At 36.5% G+C, this 20,766-nt stretch overlaps 1 protein-coding gene across 1 annotated transcript in view; it reads left to right on the top strand.

Annotated features, from left to right (window-relative positions):
• Positions 1-94: 94 nt before the first annotated feature.
• The window catches only part of LOC115449546, a 22,203-nt gene continuing 1,531 nt past the window's right edge, over positions 95-20,766 (top strand). Inside the window, exons 1-11 of the mRNA XM_037438957.1 lie at positions 95-156; positions 2,307-2,412; positions 4,190-4,412; positions 13,655-13,749; positions 15,674-15,907; positions 16,499-16,640; positions 17,267-17,418; positions 18,471-18,580; positions 19,078-19,238; positions 19,643-19,909; positions 20,418-20,635. Of these exons, the coding sequence (XP_037294854.1) occupies positions 95-156; positions 2,307-2,412; positions 4,190-4,412; positions 13,655-13,749; positions 15,674-15,907; positions 16,499-16,640; positions 17,267-17,418; positions 18,471-18,580; positions 19,078-19,238; positions 19,643-19,909; positions 20,418-20,635 (1,770 nt within the window). The remainder of the gene's footprint in view (positions 157-2,306; positions 2,413-4,189; positions 4,413-13,654; positions 13,750-15,673; positions 15,908-16,498; positions 16,641-17,266; positions 17,419-18,470; positions 18,581-19,077; positions 19,239-19,642; positions 19,910-20,417; positions 20,636-20,766) is intronic.

The following is a 20,766-nucleotide window of genomic DNA, read 5'->3' as shown; positions in this document are numbered from 1 at the left end:
TCCCCTGGCTTAGCAACTGCACGGTCCTGGAGGAAGTTTGGGAGGGGATATCTAGGGAAGGAAGTGTGGGGAAAGAAGAAGAAATCCTCTTAAGATGGAAGGAGGAGAGACGGCCAGGAAATATTCGCGAGCCCTCATAGGCATCTATGTGAAATGGTAACCATGTGTACACACTTAATTGTGTATTTGAAGCTGCGATAAATGCCACCGGTTAAGTCAGTTATTCAAGCGGCGATAGCCTAGTTGGGTGTGGAACGGACTGCCAAGACGAATGTCCGCAGGTTCAAATCCCAAGGGCACACACCTCTGACTATTCTAAAAAATCATGTGTGTATTCTTTGTGAATTTATCGTTCGCTTTAACGGTGAAGGAAAACATCGTGAGGAAACCTGCACATCTGAGAAGTTCTCTATAGGAATTTCGAAGGTGTGTGAAGTCTACCAACCCGCACTAGGCCAGCGTGGTGGACTAAGGCCTAATCCCTCTCAGTAGTAGAGGCGGCCGGTGCTCAGCAGTGGGCAAGTATATAATACAGGGCTGATATTACTATTATTATAAATCAGTTATTAATAATATGGTTATTACTCAATTGTTTTTATCATAATAAAATATATCGTGCTATTCATATCAACAAGGTTTAAGAACATGTTAAAACCCAAAATACCCCAGAAAGTTAACCTAAAAATTACATTACCGCCATTTTGAAGACGCCATTTTGTAAAACATCACGGCACACGGCTCAGTTCATATTTCAACGGGCCGCGCGGCTTTTAGCGATTTATCGTTACCGATACAGAGTCAATATTTCTGGAATAGAGCTGCCACCCGCAGCCAAAACCAGCGCTGTGTGTATCAAACTAGCTAAAATTTTACTTGCTTCGAACATGTGATTTGTATGGGTGATGTCAATCTCACTAGCATGATGGATTAATGGACTTTACATTGACAATGCGTTACTAAATGAAATCACATACAAATCTAGAAAGTAACTTTACAATAAGCCATTCTAACGTACATGTTAAATAAAATAATGTAAGTAACGAACAAAATAAATAAATATAAAAAGTAATTTTGTTTTTACACGGCATAATTCGTCACAGCGCAACATCATACTTGCAGTCAGAAATAAACTCACGCACACGCCATGTAATCATGGATTATTTTTGGTACATTAGCAGAGGTAAAGACGAATATGTGGTTATATTTATTTACTCACTGTTGAAATGACCCTGTATATTATCGACGGTTAAAAGACTAATTGACTAAACCGACATTTATTTTCCAAAAAATTTAACTTGGTAATAAAAACAGAAAAAAGAGCTGATTTTAAATATGTATGAAACTTACTCACAAATAAATTACACTTACATTAATTACTTTCAACCATCGCTATATACCTGAATTCACACATACAACATATGTCTTGAATACAATACATAAACATTCAAACAATAATATTCACATCAATTTAAACGTAAGCCTCCAATAAAACCGTCGACATATTCAACAATAACGGGCAAGGCACGCGGTCTGTTCTGCAGTCGGTACTATTTCCCCGAATTCTATACACATTACAACTGAACAATTAAGCAATAAATCAGATATATAATCTATCTGACTGCAAAGGATTTATGATTAATGAATATGTTTTCAGATCAAATCTGATAGGATTATCATGCGATGAAAATAAAGTGATTTTGTAGGTGATCATTTTATCGATATTTTCTGGATTAATTTATAGAATTTGATTTTAATTAAATATGAATAGTTAAGTTACAAACATTAATTGATATTTCAATGAAGGTTGATTATTAAACCAATATTTAAATCCAGACGGATTTACTTTTGAATATTAATAAGGCAACTGTCAATATTTCAAGAATACTTGATAAATGCTTAATATAGTTGTATAGTTATTTTATTTATTAATTAGAATTGCCGACATTGTCCCTTAGGTACACAACCACACACTTGCACCTCTTATCCCCGGAGGGGTAGGCAGAGGCGCAACATATGCACCCACTTTCCGCCGTGTGTATTCTGACCCATGATGTGATGAAGGCGAGCCTATCGCCATAAGACACAAATTCTCGACTCCGAGCTGATACTGAGAAGAAAAACTTATATCGTTTTGCCTGGCCAAGGGGTTGAACCCGAGACCTCAACCTGTAGTCGTACCGTAATAAAACTACGCTACCTAGTCAATCAATCAGACTATTTTTAGGTATTAAAATAATATCCAAAATAAAGATGTATTTTTTTTATAAAATTTAAGGAACGTGTTTAATCGTGGCGTTTGTCTCCAGCTGTAGTTATGACTTCCTGGAGATCATCGAGTTGGGAGCGGAGAACATCTCTGAGCACGCGCACGACTGGATCGACCACCACGACACCTTCAGCTCGGAGAACGAGGTACCACACTACAGCAATATGAGCTATATTAATAAACCAATCTCACCTGTGCGTAGGATCTTAAACATTTAAGATACTCAACTATTAAAAAAACTGAGCTGTTGATCGCCAACTATCAGCTGAGTCAGCGCTCTTAAATTAATTAAACTAGGCTTTCAAAATAAGAAAATTAGGAAATCGCTATCAGGTTTTTTTTTGGGTAGCCACCGTGGTTATCACCGGGGTAACCCTGCGCACGGTGTATAGGCGATCCCCCGACTTAGCAACCACGGCAGTCCCTTGGTGAATAGGGAGGGGATAGCTGAGAAGGACGTATATCTGGATGGGTGGAAGGAAGGGAGATGTTCGCGAGCCCTTATAGACCTCAATGTGAATTTGACGAATTGCCTCGGGGAGGGGGCACTGTCAGGATTAGGTTTTAAGTAACATTTTTGTTATGTGTATTAAATAGCGGCAATCTTAAGATGCTGACTTTGACAATTCCCCAGCTGATATCGAAATTCAGAGCGAAACAGAACAGCTCTAGAACAACATTCAGAAGACGATAAATTATAATGCAATATGTATTGTTAGGATCTGGAGAAATCTTGATTAAAATAAAAAGAACTATCGCTTACTACAGAAATACTTCCACAAATATTTCACCAACCAACCGATCGGTATCACTGTCAATGAACAACTGTCGAGGTCTGTCAAACGCCGAGCTATAGCAAAAAGTACCCTGATACTTTCACAAAAATATTTTTATCCCAACAGTATCATTTACAACAAACACTTCACGCTTTTATTCCAGATGAGATAGGCAGAGGTGGAAGCAGAGCATACATACTTTATACTATGTATACTCCATTCCATAACGTGATATGAGGGAACCTCTTACCTATTACATAGCTTTTATTAAAATCTATAGTATTCAGAGACAATTTGATCAGAGCACTAAGAATACAACCTGGTTTTTCTACTATTAAATAAAGTTTTAAATGTCCTAACGCCTTGAGGAAGTCATCCCTGATTTAATGTAAAGATTCGCCGATATAAGCAACACTTTCAATATTTATCATCAATTTCCTGAAGGCTTAATCAATATAATCTTACAACAACACTGGAGCCATATTGAATACAAAGCGAAGACGGATCGAGTTATTAATCATTACTTTCGTTAAGAATGCCGGACTAAGATGAATGGTAGCGATACATTTTCCACGCTACCGTACACCGTTATTTTAGCTGAAGCATTTCATTATCTTACTTCACTTAATATAATAAATAATTGTGAAAATGTTCGGATGTTAGAAGAGAACGCAGAAACCGTTGAACGTATTTGGATGAAGTTCCTGACATGGATAAACCATGTCCTATATTAACATATATGCTAAAAATTGAAAAAGTACTTAGTCAAACCTCCAATAATCTCATAGTCTTTTGATGCCTATAAGCAATACGACCGGTTGGTATCAAAAGTCTTTGCACAAACTGCCAATTTTTGAATGTCTTCAAAAATAATGGACAGTCTTCTAAGAAAGTTTTCTCGTTCCTACAGTGGTTAGGTAGCTACCCTTACTCTCTCAAATCTACCCTGTATACTGCAGAATGGTTAGACCGACAAGCGACTTATCTGATGATAAACGAACTCGAAATACTTTTAAAATTTAAACCTATTTTAAAATATAGTTGAAATTTAATGATTACTGTTATTCATACACATGTTTCAATGGAAAATGAATTGGATTTTATAATATTATGTGTATTTGTGCTAAACACATTGTACATCAAACAGGTATGGGAAGACACAGAGAGCCTTCTCCCGGAATCCGACGCGATCAGCGCTGGCTGGTCACGGGAAACTCCGGCAAGCCACGCGCGGCGGTTGTGCGGCGACTGGAGCGGCAAGCTGAAGCTGCTCCGCTACCAGTCCCGCGGGAACGCCATCAGGCTGCGGTTCAGGGCGGACCACTCGCGGCACTTCGCGGGGTATAGAGCCAAGGTCACTGTCGCTGATGGTGAGTATGGGCAGGAAGGTGTGAAATGTGCCTAATACTAAGTTTGGACCAACGAGTTTTTTGCAGCTACTGGAGAACTTCTAGATGCGTTTACACTTTCGGCAATATTTCAATAGGCCTGCTAGCTTCACAATTGACAGAAATCCACTTGCCGTACTATACATTATAAGTTTTCTTACTAATCTAAACGTCAAAAGATACTTAGAAGACATTTTGCGACCTATGAATCTAATACATCAAAACTAGGGATGTGAATGGATGTTGTAAAGTTGTTGTGTGCATGAATTTAATAATAACCAATAAGGAAAGGTTTGTAGTTTTTATTGCTTTAGTAGGCAGACGAGTAAGTGGCCCGTATGGTAGTAAGCAGTTACTACCCATGAACCTGGGCAATTCCAGAGACAAAACTAAGCACCTATCTATTTTCCAATGTAACTTCACCTATCTAATATCCTTATTTCCATCTAGAATCCTAATGCTTTAGAATAAATACGTTAAAACCTTGTAGTTCAACTGTTGCCTCTATGAAATCAACTGTATCACGAAGTATGAACTCCGTACCACACAATTGAACTAAGCCACGAACTTCTGACGGAACTAAACAAAGCGCCAATAGCGAACGTGTAGACAATGGAACTGTGTTTTCTGTTACTCGTATCTTTCTGTGTGAAAGCGTTTGACAGTGCTGTTTGAAAATTTATTTTGGGTCAATGGAAAAGAAATTGTCATCTACTGGTAAGTAGCAATGTACAATATATGGTCTGTTTAGATTTTCAGATCAGGCAACACTTAATTTTTTTTTAACACATATACCCGAAAGAAGCTCAGTTTATGAAGTTAACTGAACTTATGAAGATTCGCCAGTACTCTTAAAAAACACATTTTATTAAGCTATTTAAAACACCTATCAATAATAATTGCATTATAATTGAATAACATCATAGAATTGTATATTTACGCGCGTTTAAGTTATATAAACGTTACAATCCTAACCTAAACCCCTATTGCATTCTAATTTTAAAAACCAAACAAATATTAGTGAGTCTCGTCCACACACAATAAAGCATGTTACAAAACTAGTGCAAGTATTGTGCACACCGCACTAGGTTCGTTAGATGTTGCTTGCGCTTAGTTTTAATTAGCAAGAACAAACTTCTGTGTTCCAGTTGTTTATCGTAAGTTTTTGCTGGCTGACACCGATCTGGTTTAAGGTTTTTGTGATGAAATATCGGGTTTGGATGACTGGTTTAATTAAGTATAGATGTTGAAGAATTCGAGGAAAACGGTAAATAATCTGAGTCTGTTCACTTGAAATCCATTTATTTACAAATTGACATTTTACTAAAAACAGAACATTATATAAAGAAAAACCTACTAGCTAGTCATACTACAGATGTTTTGAGAGATTTGGGAAAAAAAATATACTCATGGGTACTCTATAACCTTTTTTATTATTTTTTTCTGAGGACCTGTCAATTACGCTAAACGCAATACAGATAAAAAATTGGCACGCATATGTTTACTAGTTATTTCCTTCAGCAATATCGTAGTCAGATTTTTTAATTATAGATATCTTCAAAAGTGATTTCTTTACATCTTGTACTTCAGTAAGTCTTAGAATATAGCAATATGGATTATTTTTATCTAAACTATTCAATATGTTAATTGATAGTCGGGTCAACATAAGTGCTATTTAAAATGGAGTCCCACGGTGTGTGGTATCGTTTCTAGACGAATATGTACCCAGTGCATCGATCTTTGCGGTTGTATTTGTATATTGTTAGTAGTGACTAAACTGCATAGTAAACCCAATGCAGTTTCAATATAGTATTTCACGCCTGATCTCTCTCCGATCATCTCGGATTGCGGTCTCATCGGACTATGAGAATGAAGGAACAGAGAGTGCACCTGTGCATTGCAGACACACTATAATATGTTGTCCTTCGTACTTAGCTGATCTCCGTTGAGATTGGCCGCCGTAGTCAAAATTCGGTTAGTAAGGAATCAATAACATTACAAATCTCTACAACCACTAGATTCATATCCAACAATGTATTTACAAACATCGTTTGATGTCGGGACGCTTCCTTGAAAATGCCATTGATAGGAAATGAAATGGTTTATTTTAAACTGCAAAATGCTATACATTATTTAGATTCCGTCAATATTAACTCTACCACCAGTTCGGAAAACATTTCTTACCAGAGAAGAACAAGCAAGAAACTCTAGTGTTGCTATTCTCAAAATCAGTTTAATTTACATACAGTGGAAAAAATACAGTTACTTTTTTATTGTTATTTCGAGCAGTTCATTCATATTATGCTTGCAATATAGGTAACAAAAGAACACTAATCGCCCTCCAATCGGCTAACAATAAGAACTAAGTACTTTCTCACCACTAAATGCACTACATATTTGCATCCGACACACATCTGCGTTATCACGTTATCACGCGCTGTCACGCTCGATTGTTTTCTGCGCGTTTATACGATATCACACACCGTGGAACCTTACGATGAAGCCACGCGTAATCAGTTTTCTATGGAAGCCGTAACCCAAGTAAATCCGTCGTGGCGACAGATTACGTTCAGTAAACAATATTGCGCGTCGCCTCTTAGTTAATCTTTAGCGGCTTTAAGGTTTCAACAATAGAATTAATATCAGCGCGTTTTGTATAATCTCTTTAATGTATATTGGTAACGGCTAGCTCGTTTCGTCATTCAAAGCAATAAAAAAAAATTGTAATATTTTTGCATTTAATGGTAACCTTTAATATGATGTTTAAGCTACGAGACTTTAGCCCCGAATGTGAATTTTCCCTTCACTAGGGCGCTCAGGAGAGATTAAATGAATGAATGTTATGAGCCAATACACTGCGTGAAATTATATGAACTCGCAAGAGGAAAACAAAAATCAAAAAAATAAATAGTAATTATAATAAATGCTATTGCAAACAAGAAACCCTTCGAGGCGATCCATAAACTACCATTCATTTAATTTTTGCAGTTCCACATCCTTGTCACAGGTGTCCCATTTATAATGACATTTCTGATATATTTTTAATTCATACATGTTACGTCAAAAAGTTTATTACGCATACCATTCAGCCCCATCTGATACAAGTTGACCCCTTCTCTCCAACTCAATGCGTAGCGTAAATTTCAAATGGCACCTTAATAGTCCCAAACACATTAAAAAATGGCTTGACCGGGGTAATCCGAGCCCATTATAGTCTTTTACAACTCCCGAATCTGGCTTACCAAATCCCTGTCATTCTTAGCTACCTTTGTTTTAATAACCACGAATAATATATATGGAGTGTTTTAACGTTTATTTGTTTGAAAACTAACACTGAGAACTAATATAGTATATAGTACCTATAACAAAAACTTAACTAATTTACAATACAACAATTTTAATCAAATAGGCAAAAGAGTATGAACATAAAAATATAGCTACCGAAATGCAACGATTGTGAAAGTCTGCCGATCCAAACTCCAAAGCAAAATGCAAGCAAAAGTGTTTCGCCGACGCAATGGTCCGCGCGAGCAGGCGCAGTTTCGCGCCCTTTTTCTTTTTTTTTCGCGCGGCTGACCACGTCACCTGGCTCGGTATATATTTTTTTTTATTATGGAAATTAGTGCCGAAGTCGCCCATTCTGCCAATGTCAAATGTGCGGTGAGTACTCATGTGTTTTAGTACTCTATGGTAGGAATAATTATAATTTTAAAACACGCTCTACCTAACTTAAAGCATACATCATTATTAAAATGACATGTTTAAATGATATGACATAATAATGTAAGGCCATATTTATGTGGGTGAGAGAGTAAGTGGACTTTACATTCTTATTCCGAGGGGATCTTGAGAGCGGCTCGAGAGATTTGAGGAGTCATCTATTCTATTGGTTGGCACTCAAATAATAGTCTGTTTATGTCAACATTTTTTATTTTTATTTTAGATACCGAATTCCCTTGCACTTAATATGTATAATATTATAAGCTATATATCAAATAGCGGAATTTCGCCCTCTTTTCGGTATCTAGGACTGAAACCACTGTTAATTTAGTGAATAAATAACTCATTAATATAAACAAATATAATAATATTAACAGCCCTGTATTATATAATGTTCCACTACTGGGTACGGGCCTCCTCTACTACTAAGAGGAATTAAGCCTTACTCCAACACGCTGGCCTAATGCGGATAGATAGACTTCACACACCCTCCAAATTCCCCGGAACGCATCAAATCTCGCGTGCATCTGGGCGGGTTTTACACCTAGTGTGCTGTGGTTACTATCTGAAGGAATACAAATATCCTACGAGCAAACTAGTCTAAAACGAGCCACTGTATCAAATATTGTGCCGTCTGTACGGTAGTCGCTGTCTAACCAAAGATAAAATATATCCAGTAACTATCTATAAGCTTTGAGAAGATCGTTTACATAAATTCAAAAAAAAATAGTCCAATTAAAAGGGAAGAACCATCATTCTCGACTATTCTATAACTACTTCTAATTAAGTGCTTGATCACATCACTGAACGAGCCGAAAGCTGCCCGAAATTAGAAATATTAATGTTAGTACACCTTTCGGCTTCGGCTACGATTCGGTTTTCGCTAAATTAACATTAAATGAATTCTATGGACAGGCAAACGAATTCTTCATATTTTTTATTTAGTTGCATTGTTTATATAAATAATTATCTATTATAAATTGAAATACAATAAGTTATAATCTCAAAACTAAATTAATCGTTTGTAATATTACTAATCGGATTCAGTAATCCTGCTTTCGTACAATGTTGTAATTGTCACAGCTTCATCATTTAAAGTACTCACTGATCATCCGTGTTATCTGTTCTTAGAAATGTCGCTTAATATTGCTATGAAATTGAATAAATCTTAGGGTTGAAGAAAATGTAAAGCATTTACTGCTTTATTCATAAGTCCAAAGTATTTGAACTCTTAATTACTTTGTCATTTAGATGTAACATCATGTATTCATTGTATTTATTTCTGTTTACTTTCTTTTAGTATGTACTAGCTTTTGGTGAAAACTTAGCTGGATTTTGTTATTATTTTTCTTTGTGTATTTTCAGTTGTAATTGTTCTGTGTGTTTCCTAAATACTAATAAAATAACGAAGGTTAATCCAATTGTTGAAATACTGTCAATAACTGTTATGAATATTGTCGTTAATTCGTTTACCTATCGTTTTCGGTCATAACGGCACTAGTCACAACACTATTGATACGTTTAAATTCATACGATGAAATATGCGGCATACAGAAAACATAGTTCAATAGGAAGGAGATCGTGAGATGGAATCTCGTTTCATTCGCGAACGAATGAATGGATGAATGATAGTTGTTAACGAGGAAGCGTTCCGGCCGTTTTTGCTTCGAATATTTCACCGTCAAGTGTGGATACGTGGACTATTTAAATTAACGAATAACTTGCATTCAACTGAAGTTTATACGGAATATTATATATTTAAACTAGCTGACCCGGCAGACTTCATACTACCTCATGGATAAATAAAAAACCTAATCTTTTGTATAAAATGATTTTAAAACAAACAAATCGAATCCGTATTTAATAAAAAAGCATTTATTGAATAAATAATAATAAATATAGCCTATCTCCTACATTGTCACTCACTAAAGAACGCAATTCTGACATAGCAATACGACTATTTTCTTGATCTGTCTGTCTCTGGTCATCAGTGCGGTTAGCACGTGAGGTAGCTCTTCGCACATTTGATTGACTACGACGACCTAAGTCAGGTCGTCTTCTCCTCGGCATCGTAAATTGTAATTAATCAAAGTGAGAAAATTTCCCGCTCATTTAGCAGTAAAGTGTCACTATCACAAAAAAGAGCACATTACTTGGAATGTCACTATCACAAAGGATCACCAAAGTAAAGAAAGTTCTCGCGCACGTAACCACAAAGATATAATATCGTAATAATACTTTTTCCGTGCTCTGAAATGCGACAGGATGGATTGACATATTAGTTGGTTGTCAAATCTAATGTCAAATATTATGATTGCGTTCAGAAATTTAACTTAAGATTTATAATTTAATTTGTGACAAAACTTAAGATTTATCTTTCGATTTCTATATAGTCTTATTAAAAAAATAATCGGACAGATTAAAAACTGAAGTTAGCTAAAATTGAGTTTCTCGAAGCCGACCACTATTTATGTACTATGCATTTTGAGACTATGCAATTTTGTCGCGTTCGCGATTCACTTTCACTTTTGTTGAGTTTCAGAACGCGATATTAGATCCTCCAACGCGCACGCGAATTTGAACTTTATGCAGCGGTAATAAATTACAAATTGACTCCATTTTATTTAGAAAACGTTTGTATGGGAAATAGAAAAATGCTGTTTTGAGGATTTTCCCGGCAATTATTCGAATTTTTCTCACCTTTTAAACCTTCCCTAGACCTCCACGAATAATTCAAGACCAAGATAAGATAAATCCGTTCAGCCGTTCTCGAGTTTTAGCGAGACTAACGAACAGCAATTCATTTTTATATATATAGATAGATAATACGAAAAAAAAATAAAATTGATTTTGATTTCGAAATACATTTCAAATGTCTGGTAGAATTACCTGACCGTTACCACTCAGTAAATTTTATTTATCTTCTTTTACTAGTTTCCAAATCAAAATGTGTTAGATACATACATAGTATCCGGTCTCTATCCCATAGGGGTGGGCTAGAACTATGGATTGCCGCTTTGCACGATTCTGGCAAACTTCTCTCGCATCCTCCACCTTCATCAATCATTTCATGTATTTTCGCTGGTTCAGGATACTTCGGACATAACCTTTACTAAAAATGTCAGATATCTGACATTCGAAGGTTTGGTGCGGTCGACCCCTACCGGCTCTTCCGTCCACATTCGCCTTATATATCGTCTATTTTCGTCTCCTATCATCCATCCTCTCCAAATACCCAAACCACCCCAACCTGTAAAAATGAAAATGAGACAGTGCCACATAAAATCTTAACCAGAATATTCGGAATCGAAAATCCAACAAATTGACCTTGAATGCGTGACCTTGAACCCCGCAAAACCAATGTGGCGATAAAGTAATGTTATTCAATAATTTATCAAAATGTCCAAGAGGCAAGTTCTAATCCGAATTAAATTATCTTTATGCCTACCAAGACAAATTGGCATGTTATTAGAATCTAATAAACTAAACCAAGGTCAGAACAGCGCAATGAATGAAATGATGTTTTAAATCTCACGTAAGCGAGATTTCATTTGGATGGATAGCTTTATATGTCTATGCCGCCAGAACCAGTGTGCAAGGACTATTGATTCCTAGTTTGAAGCTTATAATAGCTAGTTTATTATTGGACATCAACCCGCACTAGATGAGCGTGGTGGACTAATGTGTAAAACCTTCTAGAAGTTAGAAAACGCCTTGCACGTTACATTTCAAAGTTCTGCTATTTTTGACCAGGCTACTCCGCTACTTTAGCATTCAGTTAAATAACAACGCTCTGTTACATTAAGTTTTCTGTGTCGACGTTCCCAACTCCAACCTCCGCCGGAAAATAACTACAAAAAATTTAACACGGCGCTTCGTTTATTAAATTGAGTTATACAATCGAGGCGGCCCTTGCACCACTGTATTGTGGAGTGGCTGGAGCGACACTTCCCGGAAACCACCGGAACTTGCAACTTTTGTGCGCGAGAGTTTTAAATCACGCTGGAAGTTAACGAGGACGTTTTCATTCGCGGTTTGAGTGATGGTGAACGAAAATAGAAGAATTGTATTGCTGACTTTATTTTGAAATACTGAGTTCAGATTTCTGTAACTTACGAAATGAATAAACCGTATGAGGCCTAAGACGAAGACTAAATCCCTCTTATTAGTTGTAGAAATTTTAAAATATATTCTATGCTTCCTATTAAGCGAACGAAATGCTAATTCTAGTTACTATGTTTACTGACGTATTAAAATATCTCTCTGGTTAAAGACCTGTAATTTCTTTTTCTTTTCAAATCTATAGTTTATTCGCTTAACACAGAGACTGGTGGATACCATAATTACAAAACAAATGTCTTACATATTATCGTACTCTTACTTATATTATAAATAAGAAAGTTTGTAAAAATTTTGGGATGTTTGTATGTATTTTAAAAATAAACGCAGAAACTACAACGGATTTGGATTAACTTAAAATAGCCTGGCTTCGTACAGTGTTTTAGGAACTTTTGTGTCTGGAAAGGCTTTTCATGCGACTGAAGCCAAGAGTAACACCTATATTCCCATAATTGAAACAATAACCCAACATATACCTAGGAATCATGCGTGAAAAGGTACATATTATCGTAGTAAAACAATACTAGTGCATAACACAGAAGCAAGGCTCTCGGCGGCGCGCGATGGTGCGTGACCTGCCTTCAGGTCAGCTTCATACCCTAGCCTGCGGCATAGCTCCAAATATTATCGATTGCCTCTACGGAGGTGAAATCTCTATCTGGAGCTAATATGACTATATTTTAGACAGCTGCACATGAGACATTGAATTATAGGATAAGTTACTTTATATTATATATTTAAAATTAAACACAATGTTAAATTTTTACGATATTTATATATATTAGTGTTTACCATAGTACTCGCTATAGTATCTGATTACCATAGGCGTTCCTGAGAGTGATAAAGGTGTTCGGCTCCACCCTAGAAAATGTCTCCCGGTAGCTGCCTCTCGCTCAGGGATCTAGCGTTGTGCAAGCCTTTCGTAGGCATTACCAACCTTTTTCATGTGCATCTAATAAAATAGATCGACATAATTCTGCAAATGATTTAAGGAACGAATTTCATGCGCGGAGACATGTCCATCGGTTTATTATGAATATGAATTAAGAGAACCCAGCATAATTTAAAGACAGGCAATATGCACAAAATGCATCATTAAATGAAATAACTGAAAAATATAAATATATATCACACAATAATCACGCCTTTTATCCCAGAAGAGCTAGGCAGAGGCGTAACTGCTGTAGCCAATTTCGCCATGGGTATTCTGTCCTATAATGTAGTAGAGAGCGAGCCTTTCGCCATATCGAGCACAAATTCGAGACTCTGGGCTGATACTAATAATAAAAATCCATTATTACTCGACATTGGCACATCATCGATAAATTAATGTTGGGAACTATAATATAAAAGAAGAAGAACAAGATTTCTGTCTTTCTGTTCAGCTCAGTCATGCATGGACGTGAAGCAAGTACTGTTCAACGGACACTGCTACCTCTTCTCCGGATATCCGAAGGCTTCGTGGGCGACGGCTAAGCAGGTAGGAATAGAAAATATTTTGGCTAAAAACTATATTACTTATAGGCAGGCTTTTTTGTCACTTTTTTATTCATTTTCGAAAGTTTTAAGTCCATAGTTTTAGTTCAACCTTCCTGTACCTTTAAAAGGCAATTTTTTCGAAATTTCCTTTGGGTGCATTGCGTGCCCCCACAAAAAGCCCTGCTTATAAGTATTATTCAAATAAGACTTTTCAAAAACTACAAGACATATACCAAATTACAATTGATTGGGAACACTTGCCTAAAATGTTAAGTGAATTAATAAAATAATTTTATTAATTAATACAAACTTATAAGTTTTTTTTTCTAAATCCATATTCGTAAGGTAATATTTTAAGTAATTTTGAGTATACTTTATATTATTTTTTTTTATCAAAAGTGGTAAAGCCAAGTAAATTGATTTCATATTTACATTCTAATATGAATCATGTGCCTTCTCATAACATGTACAAGATTATGCAAATTCAAGAATTAATTTCAAGAAGCCTCAAACGTAGATTAATTCTCAGAAATATTTGAATACATTAGACGCGAGACTCAACCAACTTTTAATCATTTAGAATGTTCAAACGGAGACTTTTTTAATATTTTAATCGCAATTCTGGATCTAACCTTAAGGGAAACTTCAATTAAGGTTTAGACGCTCTATCGTAAGAACTCCAAAGGATAATTAAACCTAGAGCAAAATTTTTAAGTAGTCAAGGTATTTATTTACGAACCCATTGAAGTCTTTACTGATTAATGATTTTAACCAGGTTTATGACGCTCGTTATAAGGTATACAAGCCGCGTCGATTCAAACAATTTTTAAACACTACACCATCATCATCATCATCTTCATTATCATCATTGGCAATTAACATCTACGTGAGGTGATTAAGTAGCGTTCGTAGAAGATGCGAGTTACGATATACACCTACGCTGGTGACTTATCAGACCGATTCGAGCCTGAAAGACACGACCACAGTTTTGGCAGCGGATTTCTGTATTTGTGTATGGTGGGGGTAAAACGGTGTAGTCGCGCCGAATTTCGCGCTACACTAAATATTAAATACTTATAAACACTACAACAACCAGTTCGAAAAGACATTAAAACCTTAAGCAGTGGCGTAGCAATCGGAGGGCTAGAAGGGGTAGTGCCTCGGAGCCTCTAAGCTCAGGGGGCCCCTAGGACTCTGACTTACAAACTATAAATGAGCTAGTGACAATTTTACCCACATTTGGAACATAAAAAACGAGATTTCAGGAACGCGACTTTAATAATAACTTATTTGAAAAAAAAGGGAATATCTGAATTACGACAAATCTGGAGTACGTCGAATTCAGAATAAGACGTATACGCAAGAAATGATTTTTAATAGTTTATTTGGGGCCCTAGTTTATTTTTTGCCCCAGGGCTTTTGGTTACCTTACTATGCTATTGACCTTAAAAGTTAAATGGCACCAGTGGTATATATTTACCAATTTATAGTTTAATAAATGACCTCCAGACAACACGGGACCGTTAAAATCTATATTTCGAATTTCAATTCTGAATTGTGTCTGATAGGTACATAATTTTACAATTATGAGAATATCTTGCGTTGTATTATGTTTAATGAAACTTAATTTGCGTTTATGAGATGAACTGCATTTAGGTAAACGTATGTAATATCTTTACTACCAATCTGTTTTATGTTTCAAACAAAATCTATTATTTTCTTGTAATAAAGAAAATCCGTAAAATTGGGATGATCAAAAAACGTAAAACTTTAATACTATAGTACTGTTGGTTGACATTGTATTTGGAATGTTCTGCACAAATCACTAAATCCACAAAACTTATTATCATACGTTTACAATAGACTTAACAGTAATTACTATTCTTAATACCACATACCATAGTTTTATAAGCCAATTTCCCCAGGTATGCGAAGGTCTGAACATGCAGCTATCTTCAGTCCACTCCGCCGACGAGGAGCGGTTCATTGTCACTGGCATCAGGGAAAGCAGCGATTACAGCGCTAGAGCGGTGTACTGGCTCGGCGCCCGTCTAATAAGCGGAGAGTTCAGCTGGTCTGATGGAAGCGCTGTTTTGTACCAAGGTTGGCCGCCGTATAATGAGACCGAGGACCTGGATGATGCGTGTTTGGGTTTTCAGGTTAGTTTTATAGAAGAAGTTAAGAGGCAAGGTCATGTAATGGTAAATGATGTCAAGTTGGACTGGTCAATGCGTTGTATGATAGGACAGCACTCTTCTTTGAAGTAATAAATTACCGTTTTGCAAATATAGGTTACAAATTATAATAACGTTCTTATTAATTAAACCGAGATTTAACTGAAACATTTGTTTTAAAAATATTTACATCGCTTTACTTATTTTCAAAATCTAATTTACATTTTCTAAAGCTACTAAATCATATTTTTTTCTTCTAATGGTTTCCCTTTTTTCCCAAAATACTAAAGCATTTGTTATTAAAAATAAATACAGTCCAACTTGAAGATAATAATTCCTGCACCATTGATTACTAAATAAAATATTTCGCTGTTCTAGTCTCTTCTATGACAAATTTGATTTATATCGAAGATATTTATAATGTTTAAATCATAGTATCTGTTCCAGAAATTTTAGTTCCTTCTCTATTTGCTTTATTTCCATCTTTTATTGCCTCATAATACGTTATGAGGCAATAAATATGTCAACGCCCGTTCATGCCCAATTGAGAATATTCATACTAAATTTGTGGTGCAGTGGAAGTCATCCCCGCTAGCCTCGCAGCCGAGCGGCCTCTACTGGACCCTGCATAAGTGCGCAGTCACTGGTGGCTATGTTTGCAAGCGGAAACTCACTCCCGACCATATAGTCAAGAACAGAACTATTGAAGGTACTTCGGGTGAGTTAAATCATATATCAAATATTCTGTTTTGAGATGATTTTTCAATTATAATGTTAAAATGTATTCGTAAAATAATGTTAAAATGTATTCGTAAAATAATGTTAAAATGTATTCGTAAAATAAAGTACAACACAAGCGAATTAAAAATTAGATATGTATAGTTGTTAATTTTTCTCAGTTTTCTATTCAGTCGGGTTATAATTTATTTCATGGATAACTATTACCTGATGAATGAAATTGGCCCTTAATGATTCAGACCGACAAAAGTCAGCATTATTCTGGATATCAACTTGTTAGTTACTTTGTATTTATACGAACCACTTCTGGTGGTAAGATATATTTTATATCCGCCCGGATAGCGAAAATCATAAACGAGGTGTTAAAACACGCCGTAGTGGCCCACGTAAGTGTCGCGATCTTGATCAGCCTGGCCTATGTATACCTGGTTCCAACAGGCCGGCTAAATTGTGTCGACTGTCGAAGGATAAACATCTCTCATCAGCTGACATTCTATTGGACCCCACTCCACTTACCATCAGGTGCAGTTTTAACACTAATTTGTATACAGTCACTGGCTTACCATAGATTTTCTATGTAAATAGACTAATAAAGAATTCTTCCAGGCGTCCTTTCAAGCCCCAACTATCCCAGCGTGTACGACCCTGACCTGGACTACTGGGTGCATGTCGTAGGACCCTCGGAGACCAGGCTGGTGTTCGTCTTCCATGCAGTCGACCTGGAGTACCAGAAGGACTGCCTTTACGATTTTGTTGAGGTAAGATTGATTCGCTTGAAGGTAGAGGAAGTCTGTGTCCATGAGCATATGGAAGTAATAATTTTACCTCAATTAGTTCGATGTAAATGGTATCCATCTTTTATATTGTACTATTTGTTAATTGTTATTTTTTATGCAAATTGGAGATCAAGAACTTATATACCTTAAAACCTTTAACCTTGATTTAAATTCAAAGGTTTTTAAGATATAAAAATGTGTTCCAGCCCAAAATCATTCCACAGATTACGTACGTAGAAAACCCTAAAGATTCATAACATCCGTAAAAGCTACAATACTAACAACTCAAGTACAAATAAACGCGAGTAAAATCACCGAAAAATATAAATTGAACGCAAAATAATGTTTTGTACATAAAGAGCGTCGTTTATCGAGTAACCCGGCGCTAAATTCCGCAGCGTTTACAATTTTCCGCACAATAACACCATTCCCGAGCGATGGAGGCGCGAACCGTTTAGTAAAATGAGTTTATTAAAACATCACCTCCTATTCGGGTAGATTTTTTCCGAGTTAGTTTTTTTGTAAAAATAGAGACAGAAGTAGTAACATCAAGTAGGAAAAAGATGGAACTAAAGATTCCCATACTTCAATTTTAAACGATTAGAAGAAGGTCATGTGATGGTAATAATTGTGCATAAATAAAGGGTCGCTAACAGCTTCTAATTAGGTGCTAAATATTCTGAGGATTTGTGCAACGCGATAGACAAACTGCCAATGAAACCAATCCTTTAAACAAACAAACACACATCACACCTTTATTCCCGAATAGGCATGGAGAGGTTTAAGGGCCGCTTTTTGCCAAATGTGTTCCACTTATGATAGGGGGCGAGCTATCACCGTATTCGGCACAAATACTCAAGACTAATACAGAGCAGAACAATCCAATATTTCCCAAATGATTCGAACCCGCGACTTCTAAGCAGCAACACCACATACGTAATACAAATATGCCACCAAGTCAGTAAATACCAATTTTAATAAAAAGACTATTATTTATACTATTGTAAAGACAATAACTGCTATAATTGTTTCAGCTGCGCGATCTTCACACGGCTAAATCTTCCCGATACTGCGGCAGTGTTGGGGAAACGAGATGGGTGGCGGCCAGCAATGCAGCTGTCTTACACTTCCATTCCGATTACAAGTAAAAATTAGAACATCTAATTGTCATCAGTATATTTTATAATTGTAGCTAATGTTTTAAATATAATGTGAAGCCTTTTTTTGGGTTGTATAACGAGACGAGCTTGCCGTTCACCGTGGTAAGCAATACGATCCCCCATAAACAGTAGAAACATCACAACACCTTGAATTACAAAGTATTATTTGGTATTCCACTGCGCTCGCCATCTTGAGACATAATATGTTAAGTCTTATTATGTCTAGTAGTTACACTGACTACCCTAGCCTATTTCGAAACCCTAAATATTGTACCAATTATTGTATTCCAATATAAATGGATTTGACTTGTAACATTTTCCTTACTTAGTTTATAAATCACATCACTTACGCTTTTAATAAATATGATACGGGCCGCTACCATTAGGGTAATCTGGAAATCTTTGGGGGAGGCCCATGTTCAGCAGTGGACTGAGGCTGATGATGTTGATGAAATTGATGCATCAAATTTATTTGTCCCAGCACGCAAGGATCAGGGTACAGTCTCAGTTGGAAAGCAGTGGAGCTAGTAGGATGTCCATCACAGACGTTTACCTCCAAGGAGGGAGTACTAAGAAGTCCCAATTACCCTCAGTTCCTACTACCGAATCTGGATTGCACTATTGACATCATAGCACCAGCAGGTAATATTTCATTCCAAGAGAATGCTTACTTATGTTATAAATGCGAAAGTAACTATCTATGATGGTTTTGCAATTAAAACACTAAACCAATTTGGCGAAGTTTGATACAGACACTTAAACAAGAAACAAGAAGATAAGTTACTTTTTTTCATAACAAGTGTCCTAAAAAAAAATTGTTTTTAAAATTTTGGTACTAGCAAAATTGGACCTTTCATATTTACAGTGAAACGTCAAGTCTTAAATCATGTATCATAAGCCATGTTGTCATCACACTTGTGACTTGCCCCCTCCATGAACATTTAGAATTTGAACACAATTTATAATGTGATACATTTGAATAAGCTATCCTTTTATAATTAAATATAAAAAATATAGATACAAGTACTGTATGTAATATATTGCAGGCAAACGCGTGTTCCTCAACATAAGCCACTTCGATTTTGGTTACGGTACCTTCGATAAAGGAGTTCCCATCAACATCACTGACAACATCCCTGAGGACGCCTTCCTGGAAGTCCAAGTGGATCTGGAGAACTCCCCTATCAGGCCGTTCCTCAGTCCAGAGATATTACCAGGCGGATTGTTTGTGTCCCAGTCAGAGATATTGAGGTTACGGTTGAGGACAGGAGAAAATATAACCGGGCAGGGGTATCTGGCGCATTTCAAGACCGGTGAGTTGAGATTTGATTACTTATAAAATTATGTACAAATTTTGCTATCGCTAGATGTTAAAATTAAATTGAATAATAAAAAACGAAATGATTATGTTATGTATATGCGAATGTTAGACATTGAAAAAAAAAAAGATAAAGATTTTATCGCTGATTTTCCGAACACTTTGCAGCCTTCATGGTCACGGGGGGATTGAGGTGTTGGTAGTCCGAAAAGTCTATGTAACAATATCTACCCACATTTTACCGTCATACAAAATGTTGATTTTTTTTAGCTAATGACGGTCCGATTCTCTTGCCTTCTTAAATGTTTAAGTCATTCGCAATTCCAATTAGATCTTACGTCGTACTGTGTATCGGAAACAGACACGTACTGATAACTATCTCAACAGTGGATCTCACCACTCCACACCACCAATAGTGAATGAGACCGATAATTGCCTCGTATCTCATAAAAAGTCCTGTAGTCCACATAAAATCACATTGTCTGATACTAAACTGTTTCCAGTAAGCTTCCTGAACGTATCGCACGTGTTGGAGCTGGGAGGCGTCCGGTCGGGGCGGATAGCGGCGCCGAACTGGCCGCAACGCGCACCAGCTCGCTCCACGCTACGCACGCGCATCCTCGCTCCCCACCACAACACGTTGACGCTGACATTCGCAAGCACTGTGCTTGTGACGTCAGGGGAAAGCTGGCCTTGCGGCGATGGCAATGGTTGGATAGAGGTGAGTTTCTGGACCCAATTCCGATCTTGCGAAGAACTTCAAATTATGTTCTGGATATCATAAACACATAGATTCAACATATGCAATATGCTCTCTCTGAGTATTAAAAGCTTTCATCACCATGCATTCGA

This window comes from Manduca sexta, chromosome 15, assembly GCF_014839805.1.
Source record: "Manduca sexta isolate Smith_Timp_Sample1 chromosome 15, JHU_Msex_v1.0, whole genome shotgun sequence".
Taxonomy (NCBI): domain Eukaryota; kingdom Metazoa; phylum Arthropoda; class Insecta; order Lepidoptera; family Sphingidae; genus Manduca; species Manduca sexta.
This window is presented reverse-complemented; position numbering and strand designations above follow the sequence as displayed.